This window comes from Penaeus monodon, chromosome 1 (assembly GCF_015228065.2).
Source record: "Penaeus monodon isolate SGIC_2016 chromosome 1, NSTDA_Pmon_1, whole genome shotgun sequence".
Classification (NCBI taxonomy): domain Eukaryota; kingdom Metazoa; phylum Arthropoda; class Malacostraca; order Decapoda; family Penaeidae; genus Penaeus; species Penaeus monodon.
The window spans coordinates 59,242,930-59,257,929 of NC_051386.1; the positions used below are offsets into that span (position 1 = coordinate 59,242,930).

Here is a 15,000-nt window from a genome sequence, read left to right on the forward strand (position 1 = left end):
CGCGTGCGTGCGTATGCGCATGTGTGTGTGTGTGTGTGTGTGTTGTATGTGTGTGTTTGTGTACGTGAATGTGTGTGCGTATGTGTGTGTTTGTGTGCGTACGTGCGTGCGTGTGTGTGTGTGTGTGTGTGTGTGTGTGTGTGTGTGTATGCATGTGTGTGCGTGTGTGTTTGTGTGTGTGTGTGAACATGTGTATAAATATTTGCAGGTAAGTGCATTTGTGTGTGAGCTTGTGTGTGTGTGTTTGCATACGTGAATATATGTGAATATCTCGTTATTTCCATCCATATCTAGTTATTTGACTGTACATCCTTCCCAATTTCAAAATACCCCTCTTCCTCTGCCCATCAGGAAAAGAAGAAATATTAGAGAGAATGACGTCATTCATCTTAACGTTCCATATGCAAATGACATCATCCTTGAGGCTTAACTTTCCCCACGTCCGAATGCGTGCGTGAGCTAAACACATTGTTGGAATTCATCGTGACACTAATAGGTTTTGTCCATTATTTGGAAAGAGAAGATGCGGTTCTTGTATTTCCAGAATAATTCTCTGTTTCTTAAGGAGAACAGTGTTATACGTAATAAAAGATGACATGACTTCCGTTTTCTGCAAAAGAAAGAATTAGAACAAAAATTAACTGCTGTTAGTCTGGGTTTCCAATTCTCTTTTTCGATATCTGATTTTTTTTCACTAACGTATGCTTTTCAGAGTATTCATGAAATATAATTAGGCGGTTTTATATGCCAAATATATACATTCATCATAAAGCATATTTATGCAGACGTCATTATGTTAATCTTGTACCAACGGACACTTTCGAACACGGAACTGTTGACAGGAGAACTTTTAGGATATATTAATGTCATATTATACGACTTACAAGTTATAGATACATCTTATTGTATAACTTATCGCGCTGAAATGGCTATATTATATTATATCTACATGAACAACATTCAAAATCCATATAAAACATCCCTCGGCGACCGCGATAAGTCCGAAGACTAAAGCCTAAGGGAACGACGCGAATCCGACTTCGCGCTAGAAGAACGAAAACAAAGGCGCGTCCCAGCGGGGGTTGGGCGTGGTGACATCATCGCCCAACCTGTGGCATGATTCACGAAAGAGAAATTCCGTCCCCGACACACGTTTTAGCACGAGTCTCCACCGGCACCGGCTCGCACAACGCCTCTAGTACCTTCCCGAGATGCCGTTCTACGCTGTTGCCAGGGGACACAGCCCAGGAGTGTACACTTCATGGTGAGAACTGCGATATCTGGAGGGTTTTTTTTATGTGTGTGGGTGTATTTAATGCGGGTGAGAATGGCAGTGGAGGTTGGGGTTCATTTTGAAGGCGGAAGCTGGGGTTCCGGCTCAGCCTTTCAGCATATGTTGACGTGGCACTGTAAGAGGGTGAATGCAGCGGCATTGGCACGGCTCTTTTGGCACTGAGAAGTCGAGCTAATTGCCGTCTGTGGAATGGCAGTGGCGGAAATGCGAATGTATTTACGACCAATTATTATGCCATAGTTGCAATGACAGGCGCGGGCCTTGTGTGAAAGTTGAAGCTGACAGCTCAGAGAGTCGTTTGGTTGAGTTATTTTAATTTTTGAGTGTCTTTTTTTTATGAATTTTCAATATGTAGGTGGGTGAAATTAGAAGTAGTTGCTAGGCTAATAACAGTGTTAGTTTATCCATCCTTTTATTGCTCCTGATGTGATGTATGGTTGACTCTGCTAGGGTTAGATGAAAAAAAATAAAATTTAATTCATATGTTGCCCTGGAAAGATCTGGCCCTGCAAATCCATGACAGTTGTCCAAAGTCACGCTATGGTAAATGTGCAGCGTGTAGTCGTGATTGGATGCTCAACGGTATTCTGAATAAATAACTCTTAATCTTTGTTGCTAAAGCAAAATCTACTATTAAACCTCTAGTACTAGTAGAATATGATGGTAGCAGAAATCTCTCGGCATCACTGACTGCGGAGACTTCTGACAACCATCCTGCTGTATGGCCCAGGGAGTCCACTACATGTTGCAGAACTTTCCGCTCAACTCGCTCTAATGCGTTGTCTGAAGCTGTACCCAGCATGATCAGTTGGTTTATTATGACAGCTGTAGGCATGGCCTGGCAGATACGGGTTAAGCAGCAAAATGTGAATCTGTTATAAGTTAGTTTACTTCAACCATTAATTTCTCCATTTCATTTATATCTCCGGTATTTGTTCTGCCATTAATACTAAGTGCAGACATTCCCCTTTGAAATTAGTCAAAATCAATTTTTCTGAAACCAATCGTATATTTACGACAACCATTGAAGGCGATTATTACAAAACATATAATAGCGCAATATGTAAAATAAAATACACACACAGAAAATTGTAGAAGGAGGGCTTTATGCAAAATAACTAATAAAAGAATATGAGAAAAGTCAAGGGCAGGCTTTGCTTAAACCTTATTATGGTTGTATGATCATAGAAATTTCATGTCTTGTGGAGAGAAGTATCTAGAAGAGTTAACTACTAACCATAATGACCAATAAGTTTATAAGTTTGTATTGGTAAATAAGAAATAATAATAAAGTTATCATGTACCAGTATTTACATTAGAATTTGATGAGTAACCATGTGCAAGTGGTCAGTTCAGGGGTGTGGCCAGGGGGTGGCATGTGCCACCTATGGAATCTGACTGACCACTTATCACCACATTACCTTTAATTTTTGACACTTTATTAGTAAACAGCTCTCTTATGAAGAAAGAATAGTAAATGGATACTATTCTGATGTCTGTGCATGCATATATGCTAGCATGTATGCACTTCTACTTCATGCTGCCCAATAAAAAAATATATATATATATAATAATAATAATGCTTAAACCAACCACAGATATTATCATTATAAAGAACCAGTAGCTCCTTGTTTCTTGATTACAGTCTTCTTTGTATATTCATTACAGATATTTGCCTCAGCATTTTTCCATATTAACAGTTATATACTACTACTTTACTGTCAGTCCCATTAAATAATTGTTGCCAGGAAAATGCTGTGCTCATTTTTTATTTTTTCGTGAAGTGTCTCTACACATAGATGGCTCTGCACGTGCTAAGCCACAAAATAGTCAATTAGTAGACCTTGTGACCTTACTTGATTTCACTTTTCCTTGAATTTGCAGGAAAAAAAATTTTTTACTATTGCTATGTATAACGATGGTGTTATTTTTATTATAGACATTATAATTACTATAATTTTATTGACATTAATAATAGCCACATAAGATAAAATAAAATATTTTCAAGGAAAAGGGTAAACAGGCATTACTCGTAACTGGCTCATTGGTGACTTAGTACAAGTGTAGCCATCTATGTGTAAAAACAATTAATAAAGTAAACTCACATTGGGCATGGCATGTACGTACATACCATGCACGTCAGCTTATCATTCGCTTCCCCTTTATGTATTAGAGTAAAACATTTTAGCAACTCTCTTATTAGAACTTCTTCATTATACCATTATATTTAGTGCACAAGAAGGCAGTAGCATATTTTTTTTCCAAAAATCTAAATGATTATGTTTGTCAAAATATTGTTATTTTCAGTGTCACTTGAAAATGGTATGTCATATATTGGATAGCCTATTCCTTTATAATCTTAAAAGTATTGACCTAATTGTATACATTGCACCACACTTCAGGACATTGTTGCCTTGATTACTCTCAAAACATGCATGAATCATCTCCCTTTTGACCTTCTCAGGTACATTCTTGGCAGGCACAGTCTATTTTGGTTGGATAGAACATGAAAGAAAATGGGAAACATGTGTAGTATACTTAATTTCTTGTCTTCAGTTCATTTTATTGATTATTGTCTGTCAGTTATCTTTCTATTATGTAAGGATGTTTGAATTATATCATCAGGAGACATTTTTATTGGTTTCTTCTCAAGTCATCAAAGAAAAGTAGAGAATAGAAGATAGTCGTCACAGTTTAACTTCTTCTAGCTCTCTCCTTTCTGTTGATATACTCATCAAACTGACATATTCTTTTTCATTTTATTTTTGACCTTCAATAAAAAAAAAATTTACAGACATAATTTGCAAAATTTTATGTGTCAGTATTTTCCTAACAGTTTCTGGAGTAAAGTCACATAAATCACTTTTGGGAAATAATGTAAGGATATAAGTTTAGGAAATCATAGATGAATTAAAACTGAAGTAAGTTTATCAATTGAAGTATTTGGATGACAGGTCATTAAAAAAAGTATGATTATTATGATTTTTTTACATACTGTTTCTTTGATACTGAGAATGAATGTAGGATTAGTATCTGGCAAGATCTACCAAGAAATTAAAACTGAATTTCATTTCAGGCCTGATGCCCAAGCTCAGATTAATGGCTATACGGCAGCTCGTTACAAGAAGTTCGATACCAAAGATGAAGCTGAAGAATTTGTCAGGGAAAATGCTCTCAACAAGCCAGTGGTAGACCGCCGTGAGAAGGCATCAGGGGACTCCCAAGTTGGTAAGACCGTGTTATAAGGGTTTGTGTTTCTTAGCTTAGCGCTCCTTGGCCTAAAGTCTTGGTAGCATGTAAACGTAGCAGTATGTAGGCAACCGTCATGCACATTTATAAGGCGTATATGCATTCGTTTGTGTCTCTAATGTAGATGTATATGATCTCAAGAGGCCTTAATGATATTTTTGGGTTAAAATCCCCCTAAAAATCATCCAGCCACCATGATAGAAAGTGTGCATAGTAGAAGAATTACATGTTACTGAGGTTACAACATACATGTCCCCAGCAAATCAGGCATTCTCAGCATGGGGTAACAAGTGTGCTGCCTGGAGGGAGTGAATTAAGATGTACAAGGTTTATTATTCAGTGCTATGCAAGTGGAACATCCAGTGATACAATATTATTTGCTTCTCTTTTCCATAGTAATCTATTCTAATGCAAGTGGGTGATTAAGAGAAAAATCAATAATTATTTCTGTAGTGGAATTGTTTTTACATTGAAACCAGAATGTCTAAATGAATATTGATTTTCTTGAAGCATTTCAACAGTTCCTTTATTCTGAACAAAAAAAAAGTCTCAAAAAAGTTCTCTTCACAGAAGGGAAAAGAAAACGAGATGATGATGAGGAAGAAGAGGAAGGCCAAGGAGAGAAGAAATTGCATGTGGACGAAGGAGAAAAGAAAACCGAGGATGGCTTATCTTTAGATGACGAAGGCTACCTTGTTGTTTATTCTGTTGGAGTGTGCGAGTTCCATGGAAAGAGTGGGCAGAAGTCTGGCTGCGGTGTCTTCTTTGCAGAGGATCATGAGCGGTAAAAACTTTTGTTTTATGATGGCTCAACAGGCACCTTGTAAAAAACAGTGTAATGCTAATATAGCTGTTTCTATTGGCATAAAAATGCAGTATTTCATTGTGTGTGTGTGCGTGCATGCGTTCGTGCATGTGTGCGTGTGCACATGTGTGAATACATGTATGCATAAGATGTAATAGAATATTTATAAAAGTAGTGACACTGATTTTAATGAGGTCCTGATAATCATGTAATATTCTAGGTGGGATAATGATAACAAGAATAGATTTATGAGGGCCCATGGTCACATTAATAAGCTAAGGCAAATCATGCTTCAGGAATGTGTCCGTGCCTTTGAAGGGGAAAGCCTCCAACAACGCAGCCGACATTCAGGCAGCCACTCATGCACTCATAACTGCTAAAGCTGCTGGTAAGTGTCATTTGCAGGTCAGATAATGTGCAAGATTTTTAAATTTTACTTTTCAACTTTTTTGTTGGTGATGTATAACTTTCACTTCTTTCTTCCTTCCTTCCTTCCTTCCTTCCATGACAGTAGATTTTCATAAATATTTTATTGTGAAATTATTTCATTGAACTGAATTTTTCTTTCTTTCTTTCTTTTTCCTTTCTTTTCTTTTCTTTTTTCTTTAGCATTTGAGATTTGTTTTATCAGATCTTGTGTGACCTGCTCAGATTTATTCCACAAATTGTATATACTTTTCTTTTGTGATAGTTAGCATCTTGATAACATACCCTCCATTTTCATCAATAACATTTATACAGAGGTATCTCATGAAAGCAGAATAGCTAACCCACACTAGGTTTAACATGATAGCTATGAGATATATATATATATGGTAGGGAGCTTGTAGTTGATGTGCATCGTATAGTATTAGGGAGAGTTTGTTAGTTATGATATGGAATTAATTAGATGATTTAAGTTGCAGTAGTTATGAGCAAAGTATAGAAAAGTCAAAACATAATGTTAACCTGATATGGATGGACCTCCTAAACTACTGATTTAGGAAAAGTGTGGGTAGCTTACCCTCACAGTAGCCTTTAGTGAGGTCATGCACTGCCAAGTGTTTTATTTACAAAAGTATGATTAGGATGAGTGACTTCACTTAACAAGAGGATTTTTTATATATGGTGAAGAACATAGTTGAAGCTACATAAAGCATTTCTTATTCCCAGGCTTGGTATTAAAACTTGACTGTCAAGTATAAGTTAACATACATCTGTAACACTTAATGAGAGGAGAGTTACTGACCTCCACCATCAAATTGTACATGGCAGAGTAAAGCAGAGGTATTGGGGCTTGTTATAGGTAATGAGATATTCTAAAGTACGTGGTGTATAAAGGTGTGTTTTGTTAAAGTAAAGAGTAGACAGTAAAATATGTCACAAATTCATGTTAGAAACAACATTGCATACTCTCACAGACTGAAAATTTGTCAATGATCGCAAATAGACCATGGCAGAAAATCATTGTATTGTTTTCTACTTGTTTGCAATATATATATACACTATAGTCTCTAGCATATATTTATTCATTATTGATAAGTAATTACAGGATTAACTGCATAGATTTAACTCCACATTCCCCAAAAGTAAAATATTGCATTTGAATTTCCAAAAGGTTACGACAAGGTGGCAGTCCACACTGACTCACAGTTCATGATCAACTGCATGACCTCGTGGCTGAAGAACTGGAAAAAGAAGGACTGGAAGAAGAGCGACGGAGAGTCCGTGAAGAACAAGGAAGAACTGATCGAACTGGATAAGGCTACGGAAGGACTCGCTGTGAAATGGGTGAGTAAAGATAAGTTGGGTTTCTCATACTATTGTAAGATCTTAGAAGGAGTTATTAAACACATGCTAGACTGGATAATCATTTATGTTTTTGCAGCTTATTGTAATAACTCAATTTTAAGAGGATATTCATAACCAGATTTGATGACAGGTACATTCCAAACGCTAGGAAGAAAAAAAAAGATATAGCAGAAGGAATGTTTCAGTAACGTGTATTACTACTCTATTTTTTGCAGATCCATGTGAAGGCAAAATCAGGAATTGTCGGTAATGATGAGGCTAGGAAGCTGGCCAAGGTCGGCGCTAAGCAGTACGAAGCTGATGCCTAATACAATTATTCCATGATAAAGGGTTCAAAATTTTGTGATGTTTTACAGTTCATCACTTATTGCAGTTTTTTTCTTATTAACATCATTTATCTCTGTTATCTCACTATCCATAGTGCAGTGGAAGAAAGAGGTTTATAAAGATGGTGTTTTGAAGTATCTCTTGCTTGGAAGAAAGCTAAATCATTAAAAAAAAAAAAAAATACAATGATAAAATGTCAGATTTTCCACTGCATTTTGCTTCATTCATAAGTATCTCATTATGCCTTCATGTCTGAATATCTGTATGCAATTCCTCACCCTTGAATTTATCCAGATGCCGATCTCCGAAAAAATAAAAGTGTCACTGGGTGATGGAATGAATTTACTCCAGTTACCACCTTGTCAGATGTGACTCGATTTCTGCCTGCGCGAGATCTGGATAAGTGAAGGGTGTGCGAAAGCAACTTAGGTTGTGAACACTGCCAGCGATGTTATTGGTGCTACTCCATTATTGTCTTGGCATTTAATTAGCCTCCAGAAAATAAGCTTTAAATGCAAGGTGGAAGGACATTTAATATTAAGAACAGATGGTCTATTCTTCCAGAAATAGTTCTAGTTTTATATATTATTATATATTGTCCTTAAGAAAGTATGAAATGAATTAGAGGGAAAAAAATCTTGTGGTCTGGTAAAGTTGATGACCTAAAAACAATGAGGAGTTATGAATAAAGTTATCTCTGTATTCTCTCCTGTTTCTTCTTCTTTATTGTCTTTTTTCATCATTTTCTTCTTTTATTGTCCTTTTTTTTTTCTTCATTTCCATCTCTTACTGTATTTCCTCTTCCTTCTACATCATTATCTTCTGTCTCATTTCCCATATTTCACCTTGCATATTTTATATAGTAACTGAGAAATAGCAGAAAATTCATGCTGTTTGGTGGCAGATTTTTTTTATTATACTTTTATTTATTTACTGTTTTGTAAAGGAAAGATATTTTTCTCAAATTTAATGACCACAATGTGCAATGTATTACTTAGTATATACTTTAAAGGATGATAAGTTACCTTTCAAAATGTAGCTTTGAAATTAAGGATAGTTAGGATTTTTTTACTTTAAAAAAAAGTTAAATATCAGAGTGTATTTATTTCACTATTAAAGAGAATTGTCTGTGAATCTTGGTAGATCACCAAGCTATTGTGGAGCACCATGAACTGCATAAAAAAATTATTCATTTAAGGGAAATTATTCGTATTTTCATTGAAATATCTACTAAGCATTCTTTCATTAGTAATTTGTAGCTTTCATTTTTTTACGGATGATAAAGCAAGAAATGTTATTCCAAGATTGTATTAAGAATACTCTTTATTCTTGATTAGTTCATGAGATCATTTGCTCTGTATGTGTGTTTAATGCCATGTTTATGTTACACTGTTTGTATTAGTCATGTTTGTTTGGAAAGTTAATCACATGATATGAATAGTGTGTTGTCTGTGTATTCTTTTTGACAGCTGGGGAGTGACTGATAAACGAAGGCTATTTTCCAAAGGTTGATTTTATTTTTCATGTTTTATTTAATTTATGTAATCTGTTGGCAATAAAAAGGGAAATTGCAGAAGGCTGTATTAACCTAATAGATATAGGAAGATGAGTATAAGCAGTGTCATGTATGGTAGCCATTCTTCTATTAATGTTTGCAGGTATTGGTGATGGTTTTGTGTGTTGATGCATGCAAATGATAAATAACATACTGTATGTACTTACCAAATATGCATTTTTGTGCCCCATAGTGTCATACTGTTATACTCCATTTATTTAATTTTAGCTAACAAACTATTTGCTTTATGCAGAATAAACAAAATGTTTCGTATAGAATTTTTGCAAAAGCTACCTCTTTATTGCTTTAATTAACACAGTATTGTTATTTAGCATTTATTTTCTTAACTGATGAACAAATAAGGATCTTAACCATATTTTTATTTTCAAAGTTTTGTGTATTTTTATGTTCCTGTACAAAAATTGTACCTCTGGAGTGTTTTCCTGAGTTAACTTTAACCTGTGTGTTGTTCCATCCCAGAGGGCAAAAGATCTGTTCCTTATCTCTATTAAAAAAAAGTAAAACATACTAACTTTTATGTCCTCATATGCTGCATATTCATTAACCTTTTGTGACCATATAATGTTTAATGTTTATTTTCTGTGTGTGTGTGTCTGTGAGTGAATGTATGCATGCATCCATGAGTGTGTGTTTGCATGTGTGAATCAGTGAGTGCGTGTGTGTGTCTATGAGTGAATGTGTGCATGCATCCAAGAGTGTGTTTGCATGTGTGAATCAGTGAGTGCGTGTGCGTGCGTGTGTGTGTGGTGTGGTGTGGTGTGTGTGTGTGTGGTTGTGTGTGTGTGTGTGTGTGTGTGAGGTGAATGTGTGCATGCATCCATGAGTGTGTGTTTGCATGTGTGAATCAGTGAGTGCGTGTGCGTGTGCATGTGTGTGTGTGCATGCGCATATGTGTTTGCATGTGTGAATCAGTGAGTGCGTGTGCATGTGTGTGTGTGTGTGCGCGTGTGTGTGTGTGTGTGTCTGTGTCCGTGTCCGTGTGTGTCTGTGTCCGTGTCCGTGTGTGTGTGTGTGTGTGTGTGAATAAGTGCAAGTTCAGCTGCAACTGTGTGATGTGAGTTTGAGTGTAAATGTTTTCACAGTTGTTATAGAAATATAATTATTTGTTTGATTATGATACATTTCCCCATTGCTTTTATTGTAAGGATATTTGATTATTTTTTCTTATATTATCGATAATTATTTGATTTTTAATTTGTTTAGTTTTATTTTTTAAACCACATATTAGGCAAGCTTATGCAAAGGCAACACAGTTATGAATATATATCTGTAGACAGAAGATACTATTATTATTATTTGTATTATTGTCATTGTCATTATTATTATTATTTATTACTAGCTGGACTCGTGGAAATTCCATGGAACAAAAAAATAATAGGTATTCCTTTCTCCTTTCATTGTTGTTGTCCTCCTCCTCCCTTTTGCCTCCTCTCTCCTTTTTCTTTCCCTCTTCCTCTCTCTCCCTCTCCCTTTCCCCTTTATACCATTTCTTCTCTCCCAAATCTTCCTTAGATTCACTCCTTTCCTCCCATTTTAAACCCTATATATACCGCCTCCTCTTCCTCCTCTTATCACTCTTATCCCCTTAATCCCTCTCCCATCCTTCTGTTTTCTCTGATTCCCTTCTCCCTTCCCCCTTCCTTTCCTTTTACCCATCCTCCTTTCCTCTTAAAGTTCCCTCCAATTCCCCTTCTCTGTCTCCCTTTTCTCTTTAAGCCCCCTTCCCCTCCTCTTCTCCCTCTCCCCTTTCCTTTCCTCTTCCCCTCCTACCTCCCTCGTCTATGACTGATAGTCCTATAAATATTAACTGTACATAAACTGACGTTCTAATTACACCAATGCAGTGTACTTGCTTTGAGGAGGAGGAAGGATGATGATGATCATCATCATCATCATCATCATGATCATGATGTAGTAATAATGATAATGATAAAGATAATAAACAATTGACATCGAGCCCGCATTCATATTCCATGTGAGCAAAAGGTGCTCATCTCGTTTGTACAGTAAATCTTAACAGCAAACACAACACGCTCATCTTACATCAGAATGAAAAAAACTGGTAAATGGAATATAACTTTAGGCGAAAATTGCAGAAAAACGTCTTTCACTACTTAATCACATAATATTAGCCAAGTTTTTGTATTTTTTTTCAAAATAGGTAGATCAATCTTGTTCTAGAAAAATTTCCTAATTAGAATTTTAGAATTTGCAAAGCTTTTAAAGGAATGTTAATTAAAATCTCATTCAAGTAACGAGATGTGGATGCTGTCCTAATACTGGGCAACAAGTGAAAGGAGATGTATTATCTGCAAATCCCCTCCCCTCCTCTCTCTCTCTGTCTCTCTCTCTCTCTCTCTCTCTCTCTCTCTCTCTCTCTCTCTCTCTCTCTCTCTCTCTCTCTCTCTCTCTCTCTCTCTCTCTCTCTCTCTCCTCTCTCTCTCTCTCTCTCTCTCTCTCTCTCCCTCTCTTTCTCTCTCCTCCCTCTCTCTCTCTTCTCTCTCTCTTCTCTCTCTCCTCTCTCTCTCTCTCTTCTCTCTCTCCTCTCTCTTCCTCCTCTCTCTCTCTCTCTCTCTCTCTCTCTCTCTCCTCTCTCTCTCTCTCTCTCTCTCTCTCTCTCTCTCTCTCTCTCTCTCTCTCTCTCTCTCTCTCTCTCTCTCTCTCTCTCTCTCTCTCTCTCTCTCTCTTTCTCTTTCTCTTTCTTTCTCTCTCTCTCTCTCTCCCTCTTCCACCCCCACCGTCTCCTTCTCCCACCCTCCTCCTCCCGCCTTCTCTCTCTCTCCCCACCCCCACCCCCACTGTCTCCCTCTCCCACCCTCTCCCTCTCTCACCCTCCCCCTCTCTCCCCTCTCCCCCACCCTCTCCCTCACTCACCCTCTCCCTCTCTCACCCTCTCCCTCCCCCACCCTGTGTAGAGTTAAAGTTGTCGCTGGTTCACAACTTTATTTCTGCGATAGGATGGGCAAAGCAGAGATTTGCCTGGGGAGGGATCTAGCCTGCCGGCAGGTTGCGAGTCGTCTGTGTTAACTGCTCAGAAATTTCTATGAACAAACATCGTTTTGAAACATATCATAATGAAAAACATGAAAGAATTTGAATGAATAAAAAAATCCGATACATATGGTCACACATGGTGGTTTCGTGGTGAAGGAACAAGGGTGCCTTATATACGGTTATGTGTAATATGAGAGTTATGGTGTTTACAAGACTAAAAAAGGTTCGTGATGAGGAGACAAAATTGCTGAGTATTCACAAAACATAAAATCATTCGAATATCGATAGAGATAGCGATAACATATTTAGTGATTCAGAATAAGCATTTTCTGACGAACATTTTGAGTATAAACAACACATAATTGTACACAGAGACAGAAGAATAACAAGCAATAAGGGTGGGATTAGCGTGTTCTAAGGTCACTTTATCAACTGTCACGGCTGTAGACCTGTTGGGGTCGGCTGAGGACAGGGGAGTTATTATAAGAGAAGACACACATGGCTTTTCTGGTATGTGAGGCGTAAAGACCACGTATCCACGTCTCCCTCTCCTATGCTCTCGCTCTCCCTCTCCCACCCTCTCTCTCTCCCTCTCCCACCCTCTCCCTCTCCCACCCTCTCCCTCTCCCACCCTCCTACTCTCCCTCTCCCACCCTCCCCCTCTCCCACTCTCTCCCTCTCCCCACCCCCTCCCTCTCCCACCCCCTCCCTCTCCCATCCTCCCCCTCTCCCACTCTCTCCCTCTCCCATCCTCTCCCTCTCCCACCCTCTCCCTCTCCCACTCTTTCCCTCTCCCACCCCCTCCCTCTACGACCCTCTCCCTCTCCCACCCTCTCTCCTACTCTCTCTCTCTCCCACTTCCATAACAGTTACCGGTACACTAGTCGATACTGAAGAGGACATTTTGAACTCTACACTCTCTCTCCTGTTTATCACCGCAGCTGCAAACACCTTGTTTTAACTTGATTAGATAACATTGCACTTATAACCCAGGCGCAGTTTGATGTGGGTATTTCAGAACTTCGATGATAGCCCACAGCCAGTGTTCTCTAGGAAGGCAAAGATAAAATAATATACCCAAATAAATATGTCGTGTGTTTCACTAAAAATAACAAAGAAAGGAGAGGGGTGGGGGAGAGACATCAACACATTTCTCACGAGCGATAAAGCTTTTGATGCTTTAAGGAATAGCTTTGGAACACGCTTTAGTTAAATGCCAATGCCATGGTTAAGTCTGTCAAGGATAAGATCGCTGTCCTTTTAACTAGTGACGTTTCTTGCCTTGTATCAGTTGTCATTCACTTCTGGGGAGACTGGAGAGGGAATCTTCTTATTAACGTTCTCAATAGTAAGTGCAGTGATAACTAATTATATGTTAGTGTTTGATTATGTGTAGAGTATAGATACATACATATATATAAACTTACAAACGGACAGACGTACATACATGGTAAACATACTTAAAAACATACATACGTACATAATATACACACAAATGACAAACCGCACACAACACATATATAAATGCCATTATACACAGATAGATAGATAGACTGCAGTAAAGAATAACGCATTTTCACCCCTTTTTTTGGTATGGAATGATTTCTAAATATCATGATGACGCGGCGATTTCGAACGTGTACAAGGAAATAAGTTTGTGAAAAAATATTACAATACAAATCACCTTGCCATCTAATTCTGTTTAATATCTTTGCTGTTATTTCGGGTTCGTAGATAAGGCAGGTTAAAACATCGCCTGCAGTCAATGTCCTTGGAACTGATAACAGGCGAGATTATATCGTTCATCAAGCAAAGAATTCTACAAAACAAAGCACAAGGATAGCATTGTCCCTCCTTTATTCAACAACTTATCCCTTGAATCATTGACTACCACGACTCAGTAGTAATAAAACCGCCCTTACCTCTATTGGGTAATTATTTATTTATTGACAAGATTATTGTTGACATTTGTTTATTTACTGACAAAGGCAACTTCTGAATCTTGAGTGAAATGATTCCACGTGAGGTGATCACTGGAACCGCGTATCAATCAATCACTATAAACGAGCGACAAACGAGGATAATGACATGATAGAATGTCAGAAAAGAAATAGATATTACGAGTCATTCGCGTCACAACTATGATCGAAATGGAAAGAGAAAACGAGTGAGACAAAAGGTTTAATTGACATAACATCCTCGTTCTGAGTAGATGGATTTAAGTTTACGTTCTCTCTTTATGTCTCGCTCTTTTTATTTCCTGTCTCTTTTTCTTTCTTCTCCCCCTCTCTTTACACACACACACACACAAATATATATATATATATATATAATAATATTATATATATAATAAATAATATATATTATATCTATATATATATATATATAAGAAAATATATAGTATATATATGATATATATATATATATATATATAATATATATATGTGTATGTATAATATATGTATATAGATATATATAAATATATAAAAGAATATAGATATATATATATATGTATATATATAATAATAGATATAATTATATATTATATATATATATATATATATAATAGATATGTAGATGTATATATATATATAATATATATTATAATAATATATTATAATATATTATATATAGATGTATATATATACACATATATACATACATGCATATATATATATTATATTATATATATATATTTATATATATATATTATAATTATATTATATATATTTTTGTGTGTGTGTGTGTGTGGTGTGTGTTGTGTGTGTGTTGTGTGGTGTGTTGTGTGTGGTGTGTGTGTGTGTGTGTGTGTGTGTGTGTTGGGGTATAGATAGATAATAGTAGTATGTATGAAATATATATATGTATATATATATATTATATATATATATATATATATTATATATATATATATATGGTATATAAAAATAACATTATACGTACATGCATATATATTATATATAT

At 36.6% G+C, this 15,000-nt stretch overlaps 2 protein-coding genes across 2 annotated transcripts in view; both read left to right on the plus strand.

The window, feature by feature from the left end:
- Nucleotides 1-1,074: 1,074 nt before the first annotated feature.
- On the plus strand, nucleotides 1,075-9,547 carry LOC119574744 (ribonuclease H1-like). The gene is made up of 6 exons (XM_037922125.1): nucleotides 1,075-1,264; nucleotides 4,371-4,522; nucleotides 5,114-5,327; nucleotides 5,645-5,736; nucleotides 6,946-7,118; nucleotides 7,355-9,547. The coding sequence occupies exons 1-6, from the start codon at nucleotides 1,212-1,214 to the stop codon at nucleotides 7,445-7,447; spliced, it is 777 nt and encodes a 258-aa protein (XP_037778053.1). The 5' UTR covers nucleotides 1,075-1,211; the 3' UTR covers nucleotides 7,448-9,547.
- Nucleotides 9,548-13,279: 3,732 nt separating this feature from the next.
- Nucleotides 13,280-15,000, plus strand: part of LOC119574760 — a 4,851-nt gene continuing 3,130 nt past the window's right edge. The window contains exon 1 of the mRNA XM_037922126.1: nucleotides 13,280-13,384. The gene's annotated coding sequence lies outside the window, so the exon portion shown is untranslated. The remainder of the gene's footprint in view (nucleotides 13,385-15,000) is intronic.

Bases quoted from the DNA above. Each gene is read 5' to 3' on its own strand.
- LOC119574744 (XM_037922125.1), top strand. From the start codon at position 1,212: ATGCCGTTCTACGCTGTTGCCAGGGGACACAGCCCAGGAGTGTACACT. The intron at 5,328-5,644 runs GTAAAAACTTTT...ATCATGCTTCAG, and splicing joins TTTGCAGAGGATCATGAGCG to GAATGTGTCCGTGCCTTTGA. The intron at 5,737-6,945 runs GTAAGTGTCATT...AATTTCCAAAAG, and splicing joins CATAACTGCTAAAGCTGCTG to GTTACGACAAGGTGGCAGTC.